We start from the raw sequence: 12,556 nt of genomic DNA on the forward strand, positions 1-12,556 counted from the left end.
CAAAAGAGTTTTTTATTGGTCTGCTCCTTTCCAAATATATCTTGCATGATTCTCCTTCAAACACTTCACATGGAAGCCCTCTCAGACCATCACTCTGGCTCCCTTTGGTTTGGCTTTTTCTTTCCAACTTTATTAAGCCCTCCTTTATCCTATCACTTTCATGTATCTAAATTAAAGTTATCTGTAAAGGCCTAGCTCAGAAATCACCTGCTTCATGCATTTCTCCTCATTCTCCCATTCAGAAGTGACGTCTCCTAAATCTGGACTCTTGTAGCACATAATCTGTCATTATTGGAAGCAGAGCCTATGTTTTCACCTTGGTAACCTCCTTAAAAACTTGTCCTGGAACTTGTTTGAATAATATTGAATGAATAAATAATAATAATAATAGTAAATTAATAATTCCTTTAATCAAATGATCAAAACATCTGAATGATTTAATAGATAATTTCACTTTTTAAAATAAAGTTTTTTGTTTTATACAAATAATAAATTTCTCACCCAGAAGGCCACTTGATATGGAAGGTTTTTTTTTTCCCCCCATGTTCTTTGTCAAAGAAACTTTAGGGAGTCATATATATATATATATATATACACACACACATACACACACACACATGTGTATATATATATATATAGGCTTTTAAAACCAGAGATAACTTTAATCTGTAAGGAAAAATGGCGATCATTCATACTGTATAGAAAAAGGTGATTTTTTAAACCCCAATGTCCCAAAACACTGGTTTAATTGAAGCAAATATTTAACGACAATACAATAAATGTTGCGAATTTCAAAAAGTTCATAATAGATCACAAATATTACATATATATTTAAAATGAAAACAACAAGAGAAAATAATATGTATAGTAATGTTCTGTGGGAGCCAGCACTATTATGGACTCTAGAACTTGTCCTGAGCCCACATGTTGGCATGTAGATAGTCAGAGAGCTCTGGGTTATATTTAAGTATAATATCTCTCTGTTTGTCTATGTTGTTGAAGGAAATAATATTTTAAAACACTAAAACAAAGTATAATTTTCCATAATTTTATAATTTCAAAATCAACAATTTAGATATATTCTACTTCTGCTTAATTCTTGCAACTCTTTTAATTAGAGTTTCAGAAACCATGGACCTACTATGTGTGAATGTATTATGCACCTGTGTATTACACATGAAAAAAGTTTATATAAACATTGAGAGGCTTTTCTTAATAAAAAGATACATCTTTGGAGTCATTTTTTTTTATGAATTATGTTTTTGCGTCTAGTTTCTTTTTGAAATCCTAAGTATATTATCAAGTACCAACTACAGAAAGAGTGGATGCTATAAATATATAGTAGAATCAGCTCATTTATAGAAAGTGTCCTGTGCCCTAAAAGAATAAATCTTAGAATGTTGAATCATTTTTGTTACTCAATTATTGAGTGGGCACTTCAGGTAAACAAATGCTACCTTCTGTGACACAAACTGTTTTATTTTTTGACCTCTTCACTTTCTTTGGCTGTTAATGGTTAGACATCATTGTGTTTTATTACTCCACTGTGGCTAATCTTAATTAAATCGGAATTGTCTCTTTGACTGCACATCTGTCTTCAATTAGTTTGCTCTGTTGGCTTTTCCTTCCTCTACTATACAGTATTTAAATATGCAATGTTATTACTGTACCTACCACATGGTGGCAGCACTTTGCTCTGAGAGCACGGATCAAATTGTAGACTCGACTTTCACCACTTTTATACCACATCCAGTTGTCTGAAATTTAAAAGTCAAGGTCTTTGCCTCTCTCACTAAATTCCAAAAATTACTCCAAAAATGCTTGGAATGTATATAGGTTGCTGTCTACGATGTTCTATTATTGATTTTATATCTTTGGTCCAGCACAGGACTATTTACAAATATTCTTATGTATTATATAGGTAGCTTGTACTTTCCCAAATTACTTGGTTAATACAGTAGTATCTTCATACATACAGTCTTTAAAATTTTAAGATTAACTGAATCAATCAACAATTTTATTTATTCCAGTTGTTTAATCATGGAACAGAAATAATTACCTAGCTGTTTTAGAAATCATGTATCTAGGGAATTTTTACTCCCTTTAGCTAGCTTTAATTTAGCTAGTATTTACATCAGGGACCTTTCTCCTTTCTCTCTTTTTTCTCTGTTTCTCCCTCTTACCTTTCCTTCCTTCCCACCTCCTCTCTCTGTCATCTACCTGTTGTTATTGCTGTTATTGTTTTTGTTTGTTTTCACTAAAGGGATTTTGAAGTTTTATCTCAATAAAAATTTTTTTTGAATGTGGGTCTTAAAATTTCAGGTTTTAAGTGCCATTTTGACCAGCTATTATTGGTATGTTTTCCCTTGAACTATATACAATCACACTTTCTGTATGTTTTTATTACAGTTCAGGGATTCTAATTTAAGAAGAGATATTGCATATTAAAAGTAATTTAGAAGTTTAATTTTTTTTCTAAATCTACTTCAGTATAATTGTTATCTATTTGGGAAAATCTAAAGCAAGGTGGACACAAGAAAAATGGCCTAGGTAGTCGCAATACAGCTATTTGTAGGAGTTTTCACACACCACCAAATAACAAGTTTTAGCAAATACAGGTATTGAAACTCTGATATCTGTATCAGTCATTTGTAAGTTGTTAAGTATGGAAGTTGAAGGAAGGATGTAATTGAAAATTTCGTTTTCAAACGACAAATTATTAAATGACTATATAATCATTACAGGTATATATATATACATGTAAATAATATACCTACTATAAAGTTATCACAAATCATGAGCAATTAAATGTTGCAGCATTTTTCCTTATAAAAATAAAAATACTTCCCTTAAGATGTTTCATATTCGTATAGTAGCTTCTTTTAGAGAAGATGGAGACATGTTACCTCCATTTGTTGTGTTCAAGAAAGATGGTAAAGCTTTTATGTTCACAGTTTTCTCTCTCCATACACACTGGCTTTGTTACTGAGCTCTTAAAGACATTTTAATTAACAATTTAATTTGTTTATAATGAGTCATTATCTGACTTTATAGATAATAAGATCAGATAATAAGATCAATGATCACTTCAGGAAACAGAAGTAATAGTACAAAGCAATGTAACAAATGAAAGTGAAGTTAGCTTAACTAATAACACGGTATAGAGGAATTTTTTTCTTACAAAAAAAGTACGTATTGGTTCAGCATACTATAACCCTTGCATTTAAAAGGCAATGATAATGTTGCCTTTTAAGTAGGTCTTCCTTTTTTTTTTGAGATGTTTTTAGTTCACAAGTGATTTTGGAAGAAGCCACTTAAAATATAGTTTAAGTGAGAATCAAATTTTATAGTAAATAATGAAAGAAAGTTTGGTTAAGACATTACCATATATGAAAGTTAAGAAAGTAAATTCATTTTGTCTTAAATAAGTTTAGGCTGTAATTCCAACTATGTTCAAATAAATAGAATGAACAAAGAATGTATCCAGTGCCAAATTCTGGTTTGGTGCTAAAAAATGCAAATACAATAATGATCTTTATCTTTCAACAATTAATAGCATGGGAGATCATATGTGAAAGAAAAAACATTCAGTTTTTAGCTACATCAATTTTTCATGGGCAACTTTAATTTTTTAAATTTTCCTTTTATTCTCTTTTGAAACAGAAGCATTTTCTCTCTTGCTGTTTGCTTGCACTACGCTTGCATTAGGCTGTCAGACAGGTATTTCCAGCTGACAACTGGAGAATTAAAAAGCCAAGCAGAGATAAAGACTACTGTAAAACATGCAGGTTTGTTTGAGTAAAAAGTCATTCTAAAAATAGTCACTTTGAAAAGCGTTCTTACATAATCCTGAAACTGTGAGAACTTACATCACGACCGCTTAGATAACAGGAATGCTGTCCTTAAATGGAATCCGAACATTTTGAAAATTCATTAAATTCTGCCCAAATGCAAAAGGTTGAGCACTTTTCCAGTTCGTTTTCATATTATTCCAATTTGGTCAATGGCCATGAAGTAAAGAGGAGGTTTGGACAATTATTTGATAAACGCATGTCTGGTTTCATGAGACCCAACCTCTCTAGTTAATATCATTAATCTTTCTCCAAATAGATCCTTAAAAAATACTTTCAGTTTACCTATAGATGGCTACATTGCAGTGGACTGTACAGATTATGAGAGAACCAGAGGCAGAACAAATAAATTAAAATTAATTCTATTTTCCAGATATTTTTAAACATGATGATGTTTGGTTGCACATAAATGTAAATTGATGACTGATTACATTTTTTTTTTTTCTAGACAGAGTTTTGCTTTGTTACCAGGCTGGAGTGAAGTGGCTGATCTTGGTTCACTGTAACCTCTGCCTCTCGGGTTCAAGTGATTCTCCTGCCTCAGCCTCCTGAGTGACTGGGATTACAGGTGCGCACCACCACACCCAGCTAATTTTTGTGTTTTTAGTAGAGACGGGGTTTCACCATGTTGGACAGGATGATCTCAATCTCTTGACCTCGTGATCCACCCGCCTTGGCCTCCCAAAGTGCTGGGATTACAGGCGTGAGCCACCGCACCCGGCCGATTACATTTTTCTTTTTCCATCTCAGTTGAAGACAGACAAAACTCACACTTTTCTTACTCATTATAATTTTTTCCATATACCTTTAAATTCAATAAATATTACTAGCATGAGAGATTCATGAGGACAGTAATTTTTGTCTATTTTGTTTGCTGTAGCATCACCAACACCTTGAAGAGGTTCTGTGATACAATTTGCACTAAAAATAATATCAGCAAATGTATATAAAAATGACCTAATAAGTGATTCAGATAATACTTTTCATAAATGATAAACACATATTTGCAAATATCCTTCTAGCATTAAATATTTTGAAACTCACCAAATTATGTATTTGAAATTAAGGATCAAGTATTCGGTAAGAAACTTTCCATTTTTCCTCAAATTTGAATCTTCAGTTTTTCTATTGCTATGTCAATACAATTAATATCTGCTATATAGGATCAGTAATGTAGATAATGGAAGAAAAATCAATTGATAATTCATAAACAACTGTTTTTCTATAAATGTTAACTTCACAATAAGGACAAAAAGTTTTATTCTACCTTTATAATACTTCTGTCACTCTAGTTTAGCTTGGAAGCAGCTTGATTAAAGCTGATAGGCAACTTACCAGACAAATTTCAAAGGAAAAAGTAATAATTATGGACATAGAAACGTAATTTAATCTATATCATTCCCAATAAAACAAAAAAATTGCTATATAAATTTAAAATGTCATTTGTCAATCTTAATAATTATAAATTAAAATCAAATGAGAAAAGAAAGAAGGGGTTCTGAAATAGGAGGATATAAAAGATATAGAAAATTTACAGACAAATATGATAAACATGTTTTGGAAGAAGCCCTTAATCAGTCTTTGACTATTGTAAAAATTATGATTGTGTATAAGTCAGTGGCTCTTAAATATTTTTAAGCTTAAATATATTTAAATAATTTAATTTATAATAAGTTATAAATTATAATCTAATATACTTAAATATTTAAGCAGGACAACCAGCTTAAATATTTTGGTCTTATCTTAGAACTTTTTTAATAGTCCAACGAACTTTGTTTTATGTAGGTTATATCTACTGATATTTATCATATTCAAAATAAATAAAACATTAAAACAAAAAATCAACAAGCACATATTCCATTAGTCATCAAGGCAATGACATCATGACACCTTATGTAGCTGCTGGGAAACTTCACTGTACACTTGAGAAAAAAATGAGAGTGAAAAGGCAAATACCATGTTAATCGTTAAGAATATTTTGACCTTGAAGAACCCTAAAAGGGTTTCTGGGACACCCCTCGTCCCCCATCAGGAATCAGTGGACACACTCTGAGAATTACTGGTCAAGACCCACAGTAATGGAAATGAAGTACTGTGAAAAATGAGAAGAAACTGATTAGCATCAGTTTCTTTGACAGTCATTTTAAACAATTACATACGTCAATACCATTTTATTATGCTATTTAAATTTTGCGTTCTGTCTGTACTGAAAAATATCGAGTTGTCAGCTTTTCTGACCAGATTTGTTATTGATATTGGTATTCATATTACTGGTCTCTAAGCTTCTTAAAAACTTGTTTCATTCAGAACTTCACAACTCTAGAAATATACGGCATGAATTAAAAATATATTGGATCACAAAAACTTGCTTGTTTTTTCTATCTTTGGTTAAAAACAAAACAAAACAAGAAAATACTATTTTATAGTGCACAGAAACCTAGAGTAAATAATGATAATTGGCAGGCATAAAATAATGCAAATTCTTCCCTAAAGTGTTTTTCTGTACATAAAGTCTCTTTAATATTTTTGTACATTAATAGTTGGAAGGAAGCAAAATGGTGATTAAATAGTTATTGACTTTATTAAATGTCATTGGCAATAAGAATGCTTTAAAACAAAAACTACATAATAGATCTATATAGAAAGATATGTGAATTGGGTAGTTGTAAAAATACTTTTTCTATATTTCTCTATATTCCAAGTTCTTTTTATAAAAAGAATCAGATAAAAATAGTGTGATCTATAGAACTTGAAATACACGGTTTTGAATTTGAAATATTTTAGTGAAGAGAAGTGAATTTTGCTATGTTCTTTTTAAGAACAATATGGTAGAGATTGTATTTCACTATCTTCTACATTTAAAAATAGAAGCCTGTGATCCTAACTTTTACCAAACATTTCTTCTGAAAAATTTATCTGCCTTGATTTATGATATTGGGTTGATGCAAAAGTGATTGGGGATTTTGCTATTACTTTCAATGATAAAAACCACAATTACTTTTTGCACCAACTTAATATTATTTTGATTAATCTGTTCAAAGTATAAATTAATTGTATTTTTCAGTATCTAAAACACATTAAATTAAATGATGGTTATATCATTCCTATTCACACATCTACCAAACTCAACATCCCAATCAAAATTTTATACTTCTAATATAATTTGGTTTCATTTGAGAATTCATGTGTCTTTTTAATGATTCATTACACATTAACATGTACAGCACAGTAATAAAAATAAAAAAGAATATTTTCATAGTCTCCTTCAGTATACATGGAGATTCCTTAATCTTACCCCATACCCACGTTTTTCCCCCAGATCATCTTACACAATGGAGAATGAGTGAAATATTATGGTTTACATAATGTATGTAATACATGTGGATGAGAAGTGGAAAAATAATCAAGCATTTCATGGATAGATATCAGGATTTGGGGGTTATTATTAAGTAGTCAAATAGTGTCTTTGGCATTCCTGCACCTCTCCTTGGGCAATAGTTCCCTGGTTCCATGATCCTATCCAAGTGAGAAACTTGCCTGCCCCATGCTCTTATTGTACCCTGACTGCCCCCCACTGTGTTTCCATCAGCATTCTCATTTCCCTCCCCCAACAGCATTTACTTGCCTGTCTTATTTCCAGAGGTCCTGCTCCCTGGTGGTAATTTGATAAACTAACTTTTTGAAAATAATTTGCATTATAATTTGCATTATAAAAACTAGGCTTCATGGATATGATTGTTAAAAACATGTAATAAATAATATTTAACAAACCTTGGTATGTTAAAATTTAGGCCTTTCTCTTAGATCATGTATTAATAGTCCTATCCTCATTATTTAGGCCCATAGTTAGATCGTATGACTAAGGCATAACAATGTTGAAGCCAAGTTGCCAGTTGGTTTTACTATTCATGTCAGATGAAATGAACATATAAATTCCCATTGTGGACCAGACCAAAGTATGTGGATGGCTCGGTGCAGATCCATGCCTACTACTGAAAAAGAACAGAAGTACCCATTGATGGTAGGTCATAAATTCATCTTCAGGAATGAAGGTCCATAAACAAGAGATAGTGTGATATGATCAGAGTTCCACATTTACTGTCTGATTCTGTATGTATAGCAGAGGTATTTTTAGCAAGAAATTTCAATGACTATAGAAATATCTGAAAATGCATAATCAATCATCCCAAGAAAATGTGGAATCTCTCAAAACCAAAATTTTGGAAAAGCACTTTGATTTTCACAGGCAACAAAATGAAATCCTCATCACCAGGGAAATAGGTATAGAATTCTGAAAGCTGAAATTGTCCAAATTGATTATCTTAGATTTTGTTGGATGTTTAGTTTGAATTTTCTTCTTAAACTGCTCAAGGTTTTTAAAAAATTTTTTGCACAAACACATGGAAATGAGGAATGTAAAATTTGTTTTTATTAATGTTGTACATACATTGTTAAAGAAGACGTCACCTCCAAATGAAATTATGGTTTCTCTTACACTTTTTCCCTTTATTTTTCTTATGGGCCTGTCCTTTACAGAAACAGGGAAGGCTAAATTCCTTCTGACCAGAGTGATCATTGGCTTCTGGTCAAAAGAAAATAGGATGCTGATTATCTACTATCATTTGTAACCAACAATTCCCTCCACTCCCAGTACCCACCCGCTCCCGAACCCATCCACCCACTACCACTTGTCCAGGGCAGCAGCTCCCACAGAGTGATGGCTTAGTAAGAGTTCGCCAAGGTAACACATGGATATGAAACTCTTCTTTGACAGGTGCCGCAAATGAGCTTTATTGAAAGTGGAGTTTCCAGCTGTGGTCTGTGGAAGTAGCTTCAGGCTTTTTTCCTACAATTCGGCCACATCAAGGAACTCGGAATCATATTTCCTTGCATGACTTATCTAATGACTTATCTTCTCACCTAATCTCTCCAACCTGTCCCAATAGCTCTTGTTTTATTCACCAGGGTAGAGGGATGTTTCTACTCATCCTGTATTACCAATTTCTAAACTCATACTCAAACAGTATCAAACAAAAATAGCTCAGGATTTTCAAACTGTACTTAAATTTAATATATTGGATTTCGACTAAATAAATCTTCAAGGTTTTAGAAATGCTTCCATTTGTTTTTGTTTTGATACAATTTTCAAACAACCAAACAAACAAATAACATTCTGAAATGGCAAGATTTGCATTCAGCTAAACTAACCAGCACGGGAAAAACGACCACGACGACGACAACCAAAAACATCACCAGAGGTTTTTAACTGCGGAGAGCTATGTAGGCATCAGGATGGTTTGGCACAATCTGTCTAATCTTTCCCATAAGGTTTCTTAGCATGCAGCTAAACCCCAGAGGGAAAGAAAAAAATTCCTTTTGGCTCACTCCATAATTCTTGTTTGACCCATATTTTATGCTAGTTCAAGCAGAAATCTGCTGAGAAGCTTACAAAAAAAATCTTTGAAAAGCTCTTTAGGGACAACTTTGTCCCTCTTGATAGAAATGCCTACAGATGAAGGCACAGCCTTTTCGAAGGGAGCCACAAACACTGCCTAATGCCTCACTGGGCTTGCCCAGTGGGAAGATTTGCTTTTGTTGAGTTAAATAAACAACTTTTAGAAAGGAGGACCATGAAGATAGAGAGTATAAATTGTATTCTGCCATCATTTCTAGCTACCTCTTCATTTGTAAGAACTTGAGAGATAAGTCATAAATAAGTAAATGACTGTTCTTTTTAAAACTATGAGAGTTAGATTTTAAAGGAGACAATGCAAATTCAAAAATTATAACTCTTGGTCACAAGACAATGTTACATTTGTCAGTTCTGAACATTTCTAGCTGTGTGTTCTTAGATCAGCCAGCCTACCCCTCTGATTCTCTGATTGCTCACCCATAAAAAAACAGGGATAAGAATATTGAAATGACTACCCTATCCACTTAATGTGATAATATGAGAAACGAATGACAGACACGCTGTACAACATAAAGAACTATTCAAATGCGGAGTATTATTTTCAGAATGCAGATGGGATTATAGGAACTCCATTGTGAGGTTTGAAATGGGACACTTATCCAAACACTTACAAGTATTATTAACACTTCTGCAGTTAGTAAACAGGAACATGCAGATTCTTTTTATATGTTTGTATCTCTGCCTAGTTTTTCTCACCACACTTTAAACAAATTACATTGCATTTTATATAAATTTAACACTATATTATGCTTCCTATGAAGTGTCTGGAAATATACATGGATCAATTATCTTGGTACATTTATAGTAGCAGAAAAATTATAGAAAACAAGGCTTTTTATTTATCCCCTATTAGAACAAAATTAAACATGAAAGCATGCTATGTTATCTAGTTTTCCTTTCAATAATGGTTTTAATGAAGAGTGACATCTAATTCAATCACAAGACTAAATGTTTGAGAATATCTATTAGAACACTATTTTAAAAAAGGGATTAAAAACAATTTAATATAAATTTTAAGGACTACGTCTGGGAAGAAAATCATATAAAATGTTACATAGAAACAGTTAAGTCACAATAATTTTAAAAAGGTGTAAAATAAGGGAAGTGTTTAATTACTGTGACATTTATAAGAGAGTATTTCAAGTAAGAACATGAATTACATGAAGAAATCAACTGAAGTTATTTGATAAAGAAAAGGTGAGAGGTGGAATTTTAAAAATAAAAGTTTTAGTAAGGCTAACAAGAAAAAAGAAATCATGCTTTGGTGATAATCTATAAACTGGGCTTCATAAACACATATTCAAAATTATCCTAATGTTTAAGCTGATTGTTTTCTTAGTTACCTAATTTAACAAATACCTCAGTGGTTTCTCTCTGTATTGCCACATACGTCTTACAGTGCCACCACATATATAATGAATTGGGAGAAGGACATATGAAATACTAATTTTATGAGAATAAAAAGAATGCAATAGGAAAATATAAGGCTTCAATTTAATTTTGTGGCAAATATAGAATCATAAAATCAAATATTTTAGGGCTGAGAGGTACTTAAGGAGGCAAATACTACTATCCCATTTTTTAAAAAACATTACTTTTATAAGTGTTTTTGCACTACATTTGAAGATAATTTTATAATCACTTCTAGTTTCATGCCTTGTCACTGGCACTGGCACTCTTTCTTGGGGGAAAATTCTACCAATGTTGGGGTCAGGTTACAGATGGATGTAAATTTGCTTTCCTTTCTGAACACAGCTATGAGATCAAGGTTAGCTACTTTTCCAAAGCAAGAGCTCATGGAATTTACCCGCCTCTAAGCAGAAACCTAAGGAGACTGCAAAGTAGATCAGACGTGGGAGAGAGAAATAGAAGTGTTGCCTATGGTAGCCCAATCCCATTATTTATTTACATTTTAATGTAATCTCTGATGATTTTATTTTGTAATAATTTTCTATCTTATAGTGTTTCCAAGATGGAACCCTGTCTTGCTCTCAAATGTCCAACCATTACATCTGTCACTAGCAATGGAACAGTAACTAGAATCTACTGTAAGGAAATCAAATGAGAAAACAAAACTGACACATTCATTTTAAGCTGCATCATATAACAATGGCTCAGAACCCAGTAGTTTATGAATGAAATAAAGATACTTTATTTATTACACAGGCACTTGGAGATTCACATGCCCAACACATCTGATACACTTAACAACTATGGAAACACGAGTGGAAAATGTCTGTTTGTAGGATCAAGAGAGAACTTTCACCACGTAAAGGTAAATTAGTGCATTAACAGTTTTTCCTTTACTTTCCTCTAAGAATTTCAAAATCCACTAAATTTTTAAAAGTTACACTTGAAATAATATGCAACAAAAACTGATCCACATTCCAACTGGTAGGCTAACTTAGACTGTGAGCAATTTAAACTTTTATCACAATGAAACATATTTATACTCATGCTTGAACAGATTAGGTTAGTAGCATGCATTCCATTCTGCAATATGAATATTGTTAATCTATTTCCCAACAAAAGTCAAAAGATGCCCAGTGCATAGAAAAATACAAATATCACTGTAGTCAATATATTACGGGACTGATCTTGGGACTTACATGGTGATGATGAAGTCCTGAAATGCCATGCCCACAAAAGCACATTAAAAAGTGGATAAACATATTTTATCAGACAACCTCTAAAAATTAAAGATGAGAGCTTTAAATTTGGGGAATGTTCTTGCTGTGTGCTTTGAACAGGGCCTTTCTGCTCACCTCCTTCTGGCTTGACTGGTCCATCAGACATCACCTTCCTGAGGGCTAGCTGGCTTTGGTCTTGGTTGCCATTGGCTGGTGGAGGCAGATTATCAGACTGAGTTCTTTGAATGGGGAGGACTCCTGCTATGCTGTGTCTGTGCTGCTTCCTGGCATGATTAGACTGACCGCTTTTATGTGCTGCTGTGGCAGTGTGGGTGAAATGGAAACCCAGAGTATGTATCCTCAGATGGAACCAGCTTAAATGTTATTCATGCAAACAGAAGTGCGCTTTTGCTCTATTTAAATAAGTTGTGTTTTCAAATGCCAAAGTGACACCACATGCACAGCACTAGAGGGGGTTAAAACTGGCTGTTTCTTTGGAAATGATGGCTAGGGAAATGGAGAGAACAACGATCTGTCTCCATTGCCTGGCTAATGCCTTTTAGAAGTAACAGGGCACCTACATTTGTGAAATATTTGCACTT

The 12,556-nt window shown here is 32.7% G+C and overlaps 1 protein-coding gene across 6 annotated transcripts in view; it reads right to left on the bottom strand.

The window, feature by feature from the left end:
- Window positions 1–12,556, bottom strand: part of PCLO (piccolo presynaptic cytomatrix protein) — a 416,914-nt gene that overhangs the window by 48,637 nt on the left and 355,721 nt on the right. For 3 of the 6 annotated variants that reach the window (XM_032276463.1, XM_032276460.1, XM_032276458.1), the window contains one exon: window positions 12,090–12,272. The exons of 1 other annotated variant lie outside the window; for it this stretch is intronic. In XM_032276463.1, coding sequence (XP_032132354.1) covers window positions 12,090–12,272 — 183 coding nt within the window. The remainder of the gene's footprint in view (window positions 1–12,089; window positions 12,273–12,556) is intronic. 2 more of the 6 variants (XM_032276461.1, XM_032276459.1) reach the window with 2 other exon arrangements.

The sequence above is a fragment of the Sapajus apella genome, unplaced genomic scaffold (genome assembly GCF_009761245.1).
Source record: "Sapajus apella isolate SASKATOON/1434 unplaced genomic scaffold, GSC_monkey_1.0 scaffold7, whole genome shotgun sequence".
Taxonomy (NCBI): Eukaryota; Metazoa; Chordata; class Mammalia; order Primates; family Cebidae; genus Sapajus; species Sapajus apella.